This window comes from Tachysurus fulvidraco, chromosome 3 (genome assembly GCF_022655615.1).
Source record: "Tachysurus fulvidraco isolate hzauxx_2018 chromosome 3, HZAU_PFXX_2.0, whole genome shotgun sequence".
NCBI classification, from domain to species: Eukaryota; Metazoa; Chordata; class Actinopteri; order Siluriformes; family Bagridae; genus Tachysurus; species Tachysurus fulvidraco.
Window position 1 is genome coordinate 13,310,641 of NC_062520.1, and position 16,789 is coordinate 13,327,429.

Here is a 16,789-nt window from a genome sequence, read left to right on the forward strand (position 1 = left end):
AAGGGTAATGTATGTATTATAATATATAAATACATATTATATTCCTGTACACAACAGTTTCTTTATGCTTTTGAAGTGAAGAAAAATAAACAGTCATCATTTTTAAATGACTTTATTCTTTATATGTATAAAAACATATTTCATTTGACAAACAATGATTTGTATTAAAGTTTTACAACTTAAAAAAGTTCTGAACCATTTCAAACATGAGAAAAATGAACATCATCTTTAAACAGCATACTATAAAGGCACTTTTTAAATAAGCATCAGTTAGAATAACATTAACCACAACAGACAAATATGTCTTTACATTGGTCTGTAACCTTATAGCTCTATATAGTGTAACTAATCTAGTGCACTTCAAGACTTCTTAACACAGTGCAAGTGTTTTGGAACTTCTTGTGTAACATTTCAGTAACATATTTAAAACAGTAAAATATTGTCTTAGGCTGCAGTGTATTCGTAGTGCAGTGTATTCATTTGTTTTTCTTAGAGAAAAGAACTGTAACACATTTAATGAAGCTTGTTTCATTTGGGGCACTTAGTATTACAAGGATCTCCTGATTTGAAGAGTCCATAAACACTGACTAACGGAAACATTGTCATGGCTCCTAACATGGAACCGAGTTGTACTACAGCACCACACCACACGAGTGCGCTGCGTCCTTCATCACGGAGGATCACCCCAATAATCACCTTCACGTAGGACAGAGTGAGAACAAATATCACCCAAGTTATCACCTGTATCATAACAGAGAAAATGGGGTGTTAGACATAACACCTAAAGGTCACAGCAAGCTTGCTGAAAATACCATTCTAGATTTAGTCATCCCTTTGTTGTTGTGACAAGCTGTACTCTATAATGACTTCATGGCCTCAAGTTTGGACTTCAGTTTGGAGTTTTTAATTCGCAGCATCCTATGTTGAACAATTTAATTAATAGAATTTAACCAAATCAAAATATTCCATAACAAAATATTACTATATTTGAGATTGAGAGGTTATGGTTCAAACTCCAGCAAACTTCAAGCTGCCACTTGGGCTCTTGTGTGAGGTGCCTAATGCCCTATTCAAAGAAAATAATTTTGCTGTGTTAATGTGTGGCAATAATATAGTCTTCTTCACCGACATTATCTTAACTTCTCTTGGATTGAGTTTATCTAAAGCTGAAGAGCTTATTTGTGATCAGACTAAAAATCCACTCTATATTTGAGGTGTGTTTGAAATGTCATCCAAACTACAGCTATGCAACAGAAGTTAACCATTTAAAATGGACAATTTTGGGATCTGGGGTCAAGATCTATTAACTAGTTAGGATAAGAATCCTTTCCAGTTTTTTCCCCTGATTTTATCTCATGTCTTTGGGGACATAATGTGTTAATAAGGGGCCCTAAACACAAAAACACACAAATCTGTATTTAAATAGTAAAATACAATAGACAATGAACTGTAGGACTATATTTTTGATAGATAGCTTATTGTTAATAGAGACATTCAATTAATTAAGTATGTATAGATATTAAAATTCAATATTTGGTCTGTGGGTATGTGATTAGTATTACAATCGGAATTGAGACACATGTACAGTATCTGTTTGAAGCCTCACCATGAGTGCAGCACCTAGTTCATGATGAACCAAGAGGGGACAGGGACTCAGTGCTGCCATGCCCATTATGTAAGCCCCAAACCCAGTACCAGTCACCGTAAGAACCCCCATCAGCATCAGAGACCTGGAGTTCAGGAAAAGGTATGTCAGAATATACATTAAAGACTTTTTTTCTCCATTTATCTTACCCGTCTCTGTCTCACCTGATTGGGAAAAACATGGAGAAAAAGCAGGCCACAGGGTTAGCCACTGCAGCCATCGTAGTCGCCAGGTGATAAGCCTGATTACCATATGGCAGGCAGGAGTAGGACTGTACTGATGGGAGAACTGCATTGGTTAATGCATTAACCCAACCCAGAACAACAAAAATGAAGACCACCTCTGCTCTGCTGTATGTGCCTTTCCCAAAGGTGCTGCGAGGTTCATTTGCTTGACCTTCTGGATGTTCCAGCATAGGTGTCTGCTCTGCAGAATGGTTCTGAAGGGATAGACTAATGTCAACCTTCTCTCGGTGCTTTGAATCACCAAGATACTTCTCACTTTTATGTTCTTTTACTACAGCAGGGTAGTAGTTGAGCATTACAAAAGCACCCAGGCACACTGCCATCATGGCACTGAGGAACAGGAAGAAGACCTGAGCAGAGAAGTTAGCTGGCTGGTAACGTGCCTCCAGTTCATTACTAATCCTCCCTGTGTAGTTGGCTGAGCTTATGTTTGCAATAGCTGTAGCATTTATGCACTGGACCACCCCGACACCCTGAATCAGAGCCACAAGAGCTGGAATTAGGCCACTCAGTCCCTCTCCAACAAAGTAGGTGGTAAGGTACTGAGGCTGGAGCCTCATCATAAAAGGCAGGAAGGTAACAGAGGAGGTGCAGTCCACCACTGACAGCATGAAACTGAGAGACAGCAGAGCTACGCTTCGTACAGCATTTCCCACCAATAGAGTATATTTCCAGAGGAATGCCAGTAGAAAAGCTGCTAGGACACCCAACACTACAATTGTGTAGATGACTGGCCGCTCGTCCAATGCTCCTGGCCTGAAGTGATGCATAAGTGTGATGAAAAGTGGCCCGATGTTCGCCAACTGGATGATTACAGTGAGGTAGGAGGGCAGGTACCAACCTTCAGGGATCTTATTTACAATCAGTGGGAGCTCAACCCACATCCCATTGATGGCAACCCATGACCCAATGCCAAAGAGGCAAGATAAAGTGTGTGTCAACAGTGACATGATGCAGAGAATGAGTTCAGCTTGTGATTAGCCAACAGGTAGTAATGAAGGTCATCTGAAAAATAAACACAAGAGATATTCACAGCAGGTTCATCATTTTTCAGATCCTCATATAGCTACTATGATCAAATCTATAGGCTCCAGGAATATTACATTACACACATAACACCACAAATCAATTAAATTGGAATTTCACTTCTCAGTCACTTTTTTTTGGGTTTGGCCTTATTTATGTATACAATCTCAAGGAGAACATGGAGAAAAGTAAACCCTGTTTGAGTTGTTTCTTCCTTTAGAGCGGGCATCACCAAATGGCTGACCGCGGTCCGGATCTGGTCTGCCTGGACTGGTTAAAATTCTAATAATATCATATTAAGCATCTCCTTATTATTATCTAATATTATAAGATTATATAAGCTCTTTGATATTAATAAGGAGCATCATCAAAAGCCAAGCCAAAAACAGATTGTTTCTGTTCCATACTCCAGAGCAGAAGGTGGCAGTAATGCACCTAATTACGCTGGCAGGACAATTAAGATTCAAACTGCTGGCAGGACAGTTACATGCCCATTTCTCTCACTAGGAACGGAAGGTGGAAAGGGAGTAAGGAGAGGTGGAAAGGAGAGAGGAAAAAGGGAGCTGCTCAAAGCTCTGCACTTTTATTTTATTCAGTAAATTCTGCCCTGTTCTATTTTTCTTTAAATGTTTTTTTTTGCCTAAAGTTCCTGTGTTATCAATATAGTTAATGTTTAAAAAAGGGGCAGCTCAAAAGTCTTTTGTTTAATTTTTTTTCTTAAAGATTAAAAGCACTTTTATTTTATTCAGAAGATTCTGAATGTTTTACATTACTTGAAATATAGGCCCAAAGTTCAGGCTGCTCAAAGCTGTGCTTTCACTTTTTATTTATTTTATTCAGAAGAAATTCAGTGTCTGTTGTCTGTTACTTGACATGTAGTAAAGACAACTACAGTATTGATTTTATTAACATGAGGGTACACTATTTTAAGTGACAATATAAGATTCGGACCTTTGCTGGGAGGAAATTTTAGTAACTGGACCTCTTTGAATTTTAATTGAATACCCCTGTTTTAGAGGAACCATTAAATGTTTTATATAGAACCATTAACAGAGCGTTTCCAGATAGGATTCCAAATAAAACTCAACCAGGAAGTGAAGAACAATCCAAAGAGGATTCTGCTTTCAAGGTATACAAGAGATATAACTAAAACTTTCTGCTGGATGGTGGACAGCTGAATCAAAACAGGTTTAGTGTATGAAAGAGCACGATGAAATTTTAACCTTTTAAAATCACAGCTATAATATAGGAGTCTTCTCTTTTGTCATAGTGTTCTGAGAGTTACTTAGTGGGTCAGCCAGATCTTTCCAATACAGTCCCACTGACCTCCACCTGACCATCAACACAACACAGAGCAATCAGTTGCATTACATTATTCATTCTACATTGTAAGGTAACAAATGACTTTCGGTAAATCCAAACACTTCCTCCACTTTTTTTGTTCCTTTACCCATTTACTTCCTCCTTCTATTCAGACACTACAATGATCATCTACAAACATTTCCAGCAAAATAAGGAGATTTTTTGCTAAGTGTCCTTGAATGACCTTTTACACTCTACAAATACAAAAATCCATCACACAGAAAGATAACCAACCTACCTTATGCAGGTATTACCGACCGACTTTGCGATTGTATTCAACACATTCTAAATAATAAGGCATGTAGCGCACTCTCTGACAGGAGCGAGTGCGCATGCGCAAGCTTCCTCTACGTCACACTCTCACCAGTTAACACAATGGAAGGCACAGCCATGTGCTCAGCCCTCCCCATCAGACAGCCTGGACAGAGACCAATCAGAGGAGGAGGAACCCTAGTAAGCTCCTCCTCCTGTTCTCTGTTCAAGCTTGTGATGTTCCACAACCAGTAGGTGAGTAAAACACTGTGAAGGTGCAATTCAGCTGCCTATAAATCTGTGTCCATAAAATGCCCTTCATTTTGCTGCCACAAACATCTGATAACTGGTTCATTTACAGGATTAATAATAATAATAATAATAATAATAATAATAATAATAATAATGTCCTTAAAGCTGCCATAAAGATTTTATTACTTATGTGGTGATCCCTCAGCATGATCACAGGAACCTGATAAGATAAGATCCATTTGTTATCTATGTTCAAATATTATTTTAAAAAATCATGACATAAACCACAAAAATCTGATTAACATCTGTAAAATAATTTTTATAATCAAATGATATAGCATTTTGTTTATCTATTTATTGCTAAATATTTAAAGTATTTAATTTTTTTTAAAAAAAAAGAAAGAATTTATTTATGTACCATTGATAGGTTGATAAAACACATGTAATTTTCTAGGCTAAATAATCACTAAAATTCCCATTTTTCTTAATTAAGGACCGGTGGTCTAGTTTGGTTAAAACTATCCCACAAATGCTATAAACAATACATTTTTACAGATGTTCTAATGCAGAATTATTTACAGCTGTGCCTTGTATTATCTATCAAAAATATATCTTCATGCCACCTCACTAGGTCAGAGAAAGAGAACTAAACAACCTGTTTGGGGAGATTAGAAAAGAAAACACAGAAGAAAAAAAGATTAAGGCTTTTTTTAACTGTAATTTGGAAATTTTATTTACTCTAAACTTTTTACTATGTAATCGGATCCCTTGCAAGGGCAGAATATTTAGTGTGAACGATTAAAAAAACAAAACAAAAACGAAAAACTAATTCTGTAGTAAAAAGCCTAAAAAAAAAATTTCACTGTCACTGCAGTTACTGCAAAAGCAGAGACGTAATTTACACAGAATTGATATTAATTAAATAAATAAAAGAATCTTGATAACTACTAAAAGACAATAAACAATGTAACTAAATTTATATCGCAATTCAGTACCAGTAAGTGAGTGTTCATATGATTAAGATTAAAATTAATCACTTACAACCACTGCTTAAGGCAAGAAAACATGCAAATAATCCTGAAGTGCATAAAATGTATAAAATTCTATCATGCAGAAGAGAAAATTCCTACCTGGGTCTGTGCTTCACTGCTTTACATTCTCCATATTATCAAACTCAATGTGAGGTCTGATTTTCACTATCAGGCTGACCTCGCTTAGAAGCGCATGTTCGACAACAGAAGAGGCTTCTCCTATAAAGCATTGAGGAAAGCAGCTCACACAGCAGGGCATCGGAAGAAGGTGGGTATCATCTAATCTATGAGGCACCTCGGGGGGTGTATTTTTGCTTGAAAATTCCAAATCTAGCGGACAGACCACAAAGCAAGGACATTTTCTGTTTTCTCCCACACTAACACATTGCATATACAGTAGATAGCAAATTCTTTCATCGGTGTAACAAATGTTGTAGCCTTTTATAAAAACCTATTGTGGGATTTATACAATTATATATTTATACTTTATAATGCTAATTTTTATTTAGCCTGAGTGTTTGTATCCCTGTGAACTATCAAATTTACTTCATGGCCATTCGTTATATTTTGTCTTTCCTACTTCAAGGTTTTAGAGGAAAGTGTGCTCCTCTACTGTTTCACTCTAGTGACATACAGCATCATCAATTTACCAAAACCCAAGGTCAAACTAAATCAGCTCTGACACTGTGTGACAACATATGTCTCAACATCATTTGGTTTCAATTTTATAACATAAAAAAAGACACCCATATATTTTAACAGTGTGGGCGACTAAATTAAGATGACCAATTTATCTCTATATATATATCTATACAAATATCCCACCAATAACAAGTTTTCCAGATAAGGTTAAAGCACAAATCTTAAACCAAAATAATATTCAGTAAATCACTGGGAGCAGTCAAATTCCCTGACAACAAACGATCCCTAGCACTAACACCAAATAACTGTATGTATATGTAATTACTTGTTCTATTTACTTGCTACTTGCTAAAATGTTAATAGAGACTTTATACAGATAATAAGATGTCTAGTCATTATAAGATAGCAGAGAACAATGAAAACTCTTTAAATTAAAAACAGTATTCTATAAATGTTTTTATTTTACAAGAAACATCGTATTAGTGATATTTGTCTACAATAAAATAAAAAAAATATTCCGGTGTGAGTACATGCAGTCCTTTGTAGGACGTCATCAGAAAGATGCATAACCAGGAAAAAAAAACTCTTGTCAGCATTTCAGCAGTTATACATAAAATGAATGAAGATACAGTGGCTTTTTTTTTTATCTGTAAACATAAAGTTTGTATAGATACTCATTGTTGCACCATTGTTACTGCAGTTGGTGGACAACTAGCAGAAAGAGTGTTCCACCGACTTCAGAAATATTTACATTGTGTATGTAAGATCAACAAAAAAGGCACATGCATGTTATGTGATATGAACCAAAGGCCACAACCAAGACATTCTTTAAGGTATGGAAATGAATAGCTATACAGCAAACTACAGCCCTACAGACACAATATTAAAACAGATCAAATACTTGTGACCTTTGGTTTAAATAAAATACAGTTCAGGACTGGCAGAGAGTGTTGGACGATTCATATGTTTGCTAATCTCATGGAGACCTACACTTTCATGTCCTCTTAGGGAAACACTTAAAGTTGATTGTTCGAAATGATTTATTTAGAAAGCTATGCGTGAATTACAAGTTGAAATAGAATTACTATACGAAGACATTAACAGGATACTAAAATCAAATCTGTTATATATTTGATTGCAGTGAAAAACAATTGTTTTTGGATGTGTGGCATTACAACGTACCTTTTTACGAGGGCCAAATTACTGCTTAATATTTAAATAGTTTTACAAACCTGAGGAAATACTACAGTACAACCACACTTACAAAGTTCAATACAAATGTACATTAGTATCTGAGTTTTTTTAAGAGTATACAATACATCATATACAGAATACATTCACTGAAGCCTTAAGGCAGTTGAACAAGATCTGTCTGTTTTGGTTTGCATCAGTTTCTGCAGGTTGTATTGTTAAAAATTGTAAAACAGATTACTGATGTGTGTGAATGTGTGTGTTTGTGATTTTATTAAAGGCATTTGCAGTTTTGTTGCTCACACCCTAACAATAATGGACCTCAGTATGCACATTATTTAGTATATAGGCAAAATATTTGGGATTTGGGCGAGCAGAGGCATCATGCAGCTAATACCCATGCAGAACATTCCAACACTTCTCTCAAAACAGAGAGGAGGATATATGTGTTTGCTTTGCAAAATAACACAAGCAAAATATATAAATACAAATTTGAGGAGCTGGAGATGTTGTGAGAAGGAATAAGGTTGCATAATTGCTGACTGTGGGTAGAATTCCCACCACACCTTAGTATCAGTGGGAACATGATCCACCAGCTCTTGAATGACAAAACTGTCCGTCAGCCAGGGTGAGTGTGTGAACGATCGTGTGGAGGAGTCCAATGTGTGCTGTGAACTTCCATTTTGGGCTGTACCATTTTCTAGGCCTCTGAATGTAGAATCCTGAGTCCTGTTGCTCTTCCATGCTGAGAGCTGAGGGAAGAATCATGTGGGTGCTCTTTCAGCTTCCTCTGAAGTGCACAGAGAAGGAGAGAAATGCTATTATTACCATTAGATAACTTTTTAAAACTCAAAATGGTATACTGCGTGTGCCATTATAGTGAAATAACACCATACTGTAGTAGATTATTTTCCTAAAACACCATATTCCAAAGAGATAAATGTTCTTACACTACAGCAATTTGTCAATTACAGTATGTATTTAATATTTAACTCTATAATGTATTAAAGAGTATTAATAGTATTATTTAATCTTATTGGAATTTACTCACCATCCTCTATTTTCCTCTCTTGAAGTTAATAAGACAAAGCTTGTCATGTTATGTTACTAAGAAATATTTAATATTTATAGATATTTGTTAACTAAAAAAATATTTTTTTAAGATTAATACATTTTTAAAGTCAAAGAATATGAAAGGTGGGTTTTTTTATATCTTATGTTTCATTTTTACTTGTTCATGTGCATGATCTGGTTTTCATTATTCATACTGAATACACACTGAGGCTTGGGCTCTGCGTATTGACTGATATTCAATACTGATTTGATACTGACTTTCTCACAGTGAGTCATCAGATGTTCTGTAAGCTTCGGTTACACAAGCTACACACAATATTGCAAGCTTTTTGGAGGAACATACACCAAGCCAATTTATGTTCTATGTACAGAAAATGTGTTCATATATTTCAGATATTTTAGCTTTTCTGTCCAGTTTTGGCCCTGATACTGATTGTATTTTTCAGAATGATACATCCCTGATTCTAGATGCATTATGGATATTGAGTGGAGATATTTTGCATATAAGATGACAAACCTGAGGGGGAAGGAGAATCATCATCTCCTGCTGGAGAGAACTGGTCTGTTCCTAATGCAGCTATAGAGCTCCTTGGCCGAATACACCTTTCACCAGAGAAACTTCTGCGTAACAGTGCCTTCATCAGACAAAGCAGGAAACTATTACTGACTGAAATAAACACAAGCTGGAACACAGGCTGAAAACAATAGTTAGTAGAACTAAATACACTTTTAGTTTTATGACTGCCACAAAAGTTCCCCACATTTACACTTTACATTTTCAATAAAATGTGAATGAACCTGACCTTTCGAGTTAAAGGGCTGCTAGGAGCTGATGCGCTGCTGTATAAACTCAGGCTGGAGTTTGACCTGCTCACTGCCATCCCCTTGTTTCCTCTGCATCCGGATGTGTCAAAAGAATGAGGTGACAGGTATTTCTCCTTTATCTTTAGGTTTGTCCGACCTTTTACTGTTTAAGAAATGAAATTGATTGTATTAATTGTACCAGTAATTGGTTGGAAATTTTTACCATTTACCATTTATTAAAACATAGAGAGTTATTCACCTCTGCAAGGGTCATTCTTAACAAGAAATTCATCCAGGGCTGTCCATCCTCCTCCAACACGTACCATGAGTGTGCTTCGTAGGATACGCACCATTCTTAACTGCTGAGAGTCTCCAAACTGTAGATACCATCATGTCACTTTGGAAATGTCAAGATATGTCATAAATTGTGAATAGAGGAATATGATTTTACTCTTACCCTGTACCGGTTAGCGCTAACCTGCTCCACCTGAAACCTCTTTGGGCAGCTGCACTGAGACACCTGTCTGCTTACCTAGGAAATGGTGTAGGTATTGTTAAAATGTCTAAGAAATACATTGCAAGTAAATGTACATTAATGTTAAATGCTGTCATACTCTACTAAATGCATGATTTTTCCTTGATGGGATAATAGATACGGGAAATGGATATGTGGATCTGAAATAAAAAAAGTACCTCTTCGTTAATTTGGTCTACATCGACTGTTCTTCTGTAGGGATCTCGGCTTGGGTGGAGCGCACTTACAAACTCATAGTAGTCAATGAATCCATCCCCATTCACATCAAAGATGTTTGCAACAGCAGTCATTTCCAAGGAATTGGTTGGGAATTCTATCCATAAGCAAAAGTAATTGTTAGACATACTATATTAAGCAAAAGCTTTATCCAGATACTACACAATTATATGAAAGGCTTACTGTTCAGCTATACAACTGAAATACTGTGGATCATTTATTGGTTACATGCTGTTGCAAGGCCAGTCTTCTCACATACTACTTCAAGCAGCTGGAATGGACACGTTAAATAATACTGAAACCCTTCAGTAAGGCTTTGAGAAACAATGTCCAGGCTGAGATTGCATACAGAGGTTAAAGCCTCAAGCTATAAAGTCTTATCAGCATTGCCATTCACCTAGAAAACCTGGTAAGAGTATCAGGGTAATCTTTGTATGCTATTTTACCCACACAAAAATCAGAACCTTAGCTCATGCAGTTGGAATCTAACCACAACCAGCCCTGAACAGAGCAGGCTTAGAGAGCTAGATCTCTTCCAACTCTGTGGTGATGCATGACACTATATAAACATGTGCCTGATAAGATGCCACACATCACCCTAGTAAACTACCACTCCAAAATGATTTATCCATTTGGCTCTGACCAACTTCTACCACATATCATGTTTTTATTGTTGTGACTGTTTACTTATCTCACGTCTTTGCTCAGCCTTCAGTAAGCTGTTTGCTGTGATTTGACTTTGACCTTTGCCTGTATTTTTATTTTTATTTTAGATTAGGAACTATTTTGTTAATAAAGCTTCTCAGTGATTAAATCCACAGCCTCTCGTGTTTATTGGTGTGTGTCAGATACTAACAGGAAAGCCATGAACAATTGGTATGCATCAGAATACGTCTATATGTATAAATAATGCAGAATAAGTATGCAAGTATGCAGAATAAGCCACAAGCAGTGACAGAAGGTAGGTATTGTACTGCTTACTGGAGGTCAGAACATTATCGATGAACTCCTTTTGGGTGATTCGACCATCCTGATCTCGATCGATGCTGCGAAAAACATCTAAGATCCGAGACTTAAGGTGACTAATCCACTGCATGTACCTCTTGCGCCAGATGTTGAAGTCAAAATTAGCAAACTCTTCCAACTGTAAACCAAAATAAATAAATAAAATAAAATAAAATAAATAATAAAATAAAAAAAAAATCCAATGTGACACAAGTAATTCACATTATAAACCCATTAAACTCCAGCCTGTAATTTCATCATTTATCTTAAGGCATATTCAGCAACTACATGGAAACCCAAACATGTATGCAATTATGAGATCAAGGAACGTAAGTAAGGGCCCAGTTGTTTTGCAACTAGTTATGCTATAACATTATGCTGTAACACAGAAACACATTGACAGTAATAACCTCTTTGAGTCTCTGCTGGTGCTCATCAAGTCTGGTCTTTCTGCTGTGGGCCTGAACCCACAGTTTCTGCCACTGGCTTACTAGTTGACACAACTGGGGTGTGTGAGGTTCCAGTCTCTCTAATGGCAGTGAACCTGCGATTGGGGATTTTGTTGGGCCTCTTCTTTCTGTACACAGCACACAATGCCAAATTAAAACACATTCCATTTTTGAATTAGTGAAACAGTACGTTTCCTGGTTAACACTTACTGGTTGGTGTTCTGTGGCTTGGAGAAACCTGCTTTGGAGTCAGTTTGTGTTTGCAGGACTTTGTGGCGTTTTCTACTTCTATTACTTTACTATGTAACTCAACCATAAAAACCTACAAAGAGACACAATGAATTACATTCACTAGGTTTTGTCCCAGCAACCATCTGTGTGCAGTTAAGGTGAGTAAACATGAGTAATCATTTGTACCGCATGCTTGGTGACGAGCTCTGCTGTCTGCTCTGTGTCGTCAGGCAAGGGTTCCTGGTCGCTGACGTTCAGTGATTCTTCAGCAGAGGAGATCCAGTTCAGGAGGCGCTGTACTTCCTTTCTCTCAGCCTCCAGAGCAGAAAGCGCAGCTTGAATTCGCTCAGCTTGCTGTTGTGCCCAAGTCTGGACCTGAAACATAAATATATTCACACACACAAATACCCAGAAGGTCTACCAGCAATCTGGTTATGTGGATGTTATTATAGTCACTCACCTCCTCATAGCGGGTTTTAGTGACACTGATCCAAGATTTGATAGTAATAACAGAGTCAGGATGGCAGGAGGACAAAATTTCTTCTCCTAAGGTTTGAATGCATTCCAACGCCACCTGATGACTACTTAAAGAGCTCATTGACTCCTGTTCAAACAAAGTATCAAAGTTATGTTTTATCTGCAATGAGATACATTGCCTTTTACTAGGAAAAACTAAGGACCCTCATACCTTGTGTTGTTTGAGAAATGATAGGAGAGTCTCTTCCTCTTCAGGTAGTACTCCATATTTCAAAACCCTTTCAATGTCAGCAAGTTGATCAAGGAATGTGTGAACCATTCTGTCAAACTCCTCTGCCTGTAAATGAACCATATCAACAGTATATTATTAGAGTCTACTGAATATACTGTATTATTTATAGATTAAGTGCAAAATATTTTTACATTTCCAAATTGAATTTTTAGAATTATTATTTTAGTACCACAGTGCTGTTGAATTCTTAATTCTGATGGGTCACAAGATGTTTTATTTTCTATAATCTCACATCTCTGACTATATTGACATGGTACTCCATATAACTTAAACCTAATAAAAATGTTTGTAAAAATTGTGTTGTTTTTTTATATAAATATCTTAACATCCATTGAATGCATCTCTATAACATGACAAGCAGTATTATTATAATGATAATTGCTATAACATAAGAGATTGCAAGAACTTGTTTTGGCAATGTTCCACAACCTTAAATGTTATGGCCAAAATGTATAACAGTGCTCTTTAAAAAAGCATTTTTTTTTTTGGAAATTGTGTTGTATAACAGGAATAAAACACTGGAATACTCTGATATAGGAAAATAAGTAAAATTGGGGTGATACATTAGATTATCTTCCTTTAATAGCATGCCTTGCTATATTTTATTTCTAACAATACAAACATAACCAGGATAGTTCTTTTTAATAAATCAGTTGTGAATCGTGACCCATTGACATATACTGTACAATAATATGTTATGCTTTAACTCCTGCACATAATAGTTCCAGTCAACATGTACCTGTCGTAATGCTGCCTCCAGTCTGGTCTGTCGGGACACTGAGAGTTTACACACAGCCTCCCAGCGGACCTCCAGCTCCTCCATCTGCTCCTGTAGCCAGTGGGCATCAGCAGTGCTTCCACGAGTCAGATCTCTGACCGAACGCTTCAGGGTGCGAATACAGCCAGCACGCTTCCCCAGCTCTTTTTGGAACACCTACAATACAGATTAATTCAAGTCATTCTGTATTGTACTAAGTGTTCAAGATTCCAGCTTGCAAGAAATAATAAGTAATTACCTTATGCTTGTCAATTAAATTATTAACTAAATCTTTCTCGCCTCCAACAGGCACATCTTCAGCAACCTGTGGCTCTGCCCTGTACAGCCAGTCATTTAGTGCCTGGAGTGCATCACTGAACCTTCCAGAAAACAGCAGTGCCTCCTCCAATTTATGTTGCCTAAGTAGCAAAATATTTAAATTATGGCTTCAATTGTACTAAAGAACATGGATTTACTATGCATGTATAGAGCTACATTGATTGGTAATGATATTTACCTCTCCATAGACTTTCCACTGATAGTATCCCATGAGTCTCTGAGCTCAGACACCATGTTTTCAAGATACTGGGTGTCGAAAGGATTCTGAGTCTTTACTAAGAGGGTGCGGCCACTCTTTAAGCAGGCCTCATACATTGGTCTCTTCGAGCGAAAGATTTTATGGAATTCCTGTGAACACAAATCACATTATTTCACCTCAATATTCCACATGGTTAGCAGGTTAGATCTTATAAACGAATAAAATATTTCATATATTTCCACATGGAATCTTTGATAGTCTTGTTTAAATATAACAAAATATCCATATTTCTCTATATATTTCAGGAATCCTCTGTATTCCATGAGTTCATAAATAGATCTGTTGAACTTTATTTGTGAGGTAATGTTACCTTCTGCTCACAGAGCTGCCGTTTTATCTCCTCATGTGACACAGCGATCTCTTTATGTGTGTCCAGAGTCTGTTCTACTTCAGTCATCCAGTCCATCAGCAGCTGCCAGGACTCACTGAACTGTATAGATGACACAGAAACGATCAAATCACATATTATAAAACAATTTAATAATCAGCCATGGGTTATAAAAGAAAGGTTTTGCATGATAATGGCTAGAATGGAAACCCTTTGCTGTGACTGGATTATTCATCACAGTTAACAGTTATAACAGTCAATCAAAAAGTCCAATCCATAGTCTCATGATCACATTAAAACCTAAATTTAATAACTCAATAAAAATGGTTATTTCATGATTTAATGCAACAGAGTAGAAATATACTTGTTAATATAAGTTGATTATTTTTACTGTGCTTTATTAAATTGCAATTTGTCAGTATTTTTTTTTTTAATTTAAGAACATAGATGCATGCAGAACATGTCATACATTTAATACTGTAAATGTCTGTAAAACAACCTCAGTTCCTTTTATCACTTATATTACAGCAGCTAAATAAAATCACAAAATCTTTAGTCCTGAACATGTTTCCATGACAGGAAACTTAATATAACATACTGACACCTGAGTCGTCTTCTAGAAATATGAATTTCTCCCCAAAGAAAGTACAAAATATCAATTAATGATCATTATTCATTGTTAACCTGTTACATTATTTTCCAGCTTGCACTGTTGTCAGAGCTGCTGTTAAAGAATATTAAACAACACAACTACTGACTAATCAGAAATGAGAATTCAGCAGTGCTGTAGTGAAAATTTAGTTCAATTATTACTACTATAAAATCATGATCAGAGGTTCGGCTTCATTTATTGTAGTCTGTGAAGTCTAACTCACCTGTTTAACTTGTTTCTTAACATTCTCCAGGGTCTTCCCTCTTTCTGTGGTGTGCTGGTGAAGCTTCCTGTAGCGGTCTTGCACCGTTATTAGAAGATTTTGTACCACATCACAGTCCTCTTTCCTGCTAAGCTCCAACAGCTGTGAGGCTGCATTTTCCACACAGGTCTTCTTCTCCCCATATGACTGGACCTCATTCATCAGCATCTGTTATGAAAAAATATATCAAGCATAACATTTGCATAAGGCTACAATATAAATACAACCACAACAACAACAAACCTTGTGTTCCTGAAGCTGGGTGCTGATGGTGTCAAAGATGAAGCTCGGAGTAGGCAGAGAACTAATGAGCTCTTCACACTTTGCCATTTTGTTCAGCAGATCTTGAACATTGCTGTTAAACTCCTTTGCTAGAATAAGTCCTTCTGTTAACTTAGCCTTAGCAAAAAAAAAATAGGAGATATTAGACCAGTAGAAGTCTCAGACATTTTAACACGATCATTTGAATGACATAATCTTATTCAATTACCTTCCGGTCTTGCATTTTTGTATAGACAGTGTTCCACTTCTGCTCCAGGATGCTTAAGCTGTGCTCAGTGGTGGAGCCATGAGCCACGTTGCTTCCCTCTAGCATCCTGTGGACAGCGTTACGGATATTTGTGTACGCATGCAGTTTAGACTCCATCTCATTACACAGCTCCTGCAGACATATACATGCAATTTTACAAGTCAATTTTAATCATGAGTCACAACAAACATAACCACATTTGCATGAATGTTCACAGCACACACAGTCAGCAGATATGAATGTAGTAACATACACAATCTGTACATTTGAGTAACTATTGTGGCTTGCAGCATTACCAGATGAGCACTGAGTCTCTCACTGGCAGTGTCTGGCATTCCCCACACAGTTTTAGTGGAGGACAACTTCAAGTCTGTGTACTCCAGCCACTGCAAAAGATCCTGGATTTCCATTGTTACATCTTGAACCTATGGATGAAATGCAGTGCAGCATTTAATGAGTTCAACATAATGTCAAAGTATGTGCTATACAAATTCAAATTCCTAAAAATTAAAAATTAGAAGTCATAAATGGTCATTACAGTGAATAACCAATTGAATCACCCCCAGCCTTGCTGAACTATGTGTAAATATATTTGGTGCTCTACCTACTTGACTGAGGTAATTCTCCAGCTCCAATTGCCTGCGCTCTGTCTCGGAGCGCACAAACTCCCAGCAATCGTTCAGTTGCTCCAGGCGATGCTGCAGGCCCTGAGGACTCTCTCCTCCTGTGCCTTCCAGCAGGACCCTGCCTGCCTGGTTCAGAGACTCCACAGTGTGTATATGTGACATTACATCATTGCGCAGTACCTGCACACACAAAAAGTCAGGTTAGCTTTACCTAGTCTCCAGTTTAGTACTGGAGTTATAATAGTTATATGCACTAAAAACCAAATAGGTATTTTGTCAAACATATTTTAGCCAGGGGATCATAAACT

The 16,789-nt window shown here is 36.9% G+C and overlaps 2 protein-coding genes and 1 long non-coding RNA gene across 7 annotated transcripts in view; 1 reads left to right on the forward strand and 2 right to left on the reverse strand.

Moving 5' to 3' along the window:
* Positions 1–96: 96 nt before the first annotated feature.
* zgc:91890 (solute carrier family 52, riboflavin transporter, member 3-B) lies at positions 97–6,048 on the reverse strand. 3 transcript variants are annotated; one of them, XM_027148944.2, is made up of 4 exons: positions 5,913–6,048; positions 1,810–2,895; positions 1,607–1,730; positions 97–741 (listed from the first exon to the last, which is right to left on the reverse strand). In XM_027148944.2, exons 2-4 carry the CDS (start codon positions 2,838–2,840, stop codon positions 529–531), a joined length of 1,368 nt encoding a protein of 455 aa, XP_027004745.1. In that variant the 5' UTR covers positions 2,841–2,895; positions 5,913–6,048; the 3' UTR covers positions 97–528. The 3 variants fall into 3 exon arrangements, with proteins under 3 accessions (XP_027004745.1, XP_027004744.1, XP_047666922.1); XM_027148943.2 differs by lacking the exon at positions 5,913–6,048 and adding an exon at positions 4,517–4,671; XM_047810966.1 differs by lacking the exon at positions 5,913–6,048 and adding an exon at positions 4,140–4,257.
* Positions 4,696–9,290, forward strand: LOC125140834. The gene is made up of 3 exons (XR_007140094.1): positions 4,696–4,785; positions 5,986–6,081; positions 9,167–9,290. It is a non-coding gene; the product is annotated as an uncharacterized LOC125140834 (long non-coding RNA).
* Positions 6,897–16,789, reverse strand: part of macf1b (microtubule actin crosslinking factor 1b) — a 33,364-nt gene continuing 23,471 nt past the window's right edge. For all 3 annotated transcript variants that reach the window (XM_047810965.1, XM_047810964.1, XM_047810963.1), the window contains 21 exons: positions 16,464–16,661; positions 16,152–16,280; positions 15,817–15,987; positions 15,570–15,725; positions 15,288–15,494; positions 14,395–14,514; positions 14,004–14,173; positions 13,746–13,905; positions 13,469–13,663; positions 12,649–12,774; positions 12,421–12,564; positions 12,147–12,335; positions 11,940–12,051; positions 11,691–11,857; positions 11,257–11,419; positions 10,218–10,372; positions 9,982–10,056; positions 9,784–9,901; positions 9,524–9,687; positions 9,238–9,355; positions 6,897–8,436 (listed from right to left, as the gene is read on the reverse strand). In XM_047810965.1, the coding sequence (XP_047666921.1) occupies positions 8,411–8,436; positions 9,238–9,355; positions 9,524–9,687; positions 9,784–9,901; positions 9,982–10,056; positions 10,218–10,372; positions 11,257–11,419; positions 11,691–11,857; positions 11,940–12,051; positions 12,147–12,335; positions 12,421–12,564; positions 12,649–12,774; positions 13,469–13,663; positions 13,746–13,905; positions 14,004–14,173; positions 14,395–14,514; positions 15,288–15,494; positions 15,570–15,725; positions 15,817–15,987; positions 16,152–16,280; positions 16,464–16,661 (3,063 nt within the window). In that variant the 3' untranslated portion in view covers positions 6,897–8,410. The remainder of the gene's footprint in view (positions 8,437–9,237; positions 9,356–9,523; positions 9,688–9,783; positions 9,902–9,981; positions 10,057–10,217; positions 10,373–11,256; positions 11,420–11,690; positions 11,858–11,939; positions 12,052–12,146; positions 12,336–12,420; positions 12,565–12,648; positions 12,775–13,468; positions 13,664–13,745; positions 13,906–14,003; positions 14,174–14,394; positions 14,515–15,287; positions 15,495–15,569; positions 15,726–15,816; positions 15,988–16,151; positions 16,281–16,463; positions 16,662–16,789) is intronic.

Coding starts and splice junctions, on each gene's coding strand:
- zgc:91890 (XM_027148944.2), bottom strand. CDS start 2,840: ATGTCACTGTTGACACACACTTTATCTTGCCTCTTTGGCATTGGGTCA. Junction 1,731..1,809: donor TCCATGTTTTTCCCAATCAG/GTGAGACAGAGA, acceptor CCTGAACTCCAG/GTCTCTGATGCTGATGGGGG. Junction 742..1,606: donor AACTAGGTGCTGCACTCATG/GTGAGGCTTCAA, acceptor GTTATGATACAG/GTGATAACTTGGGTGATATT.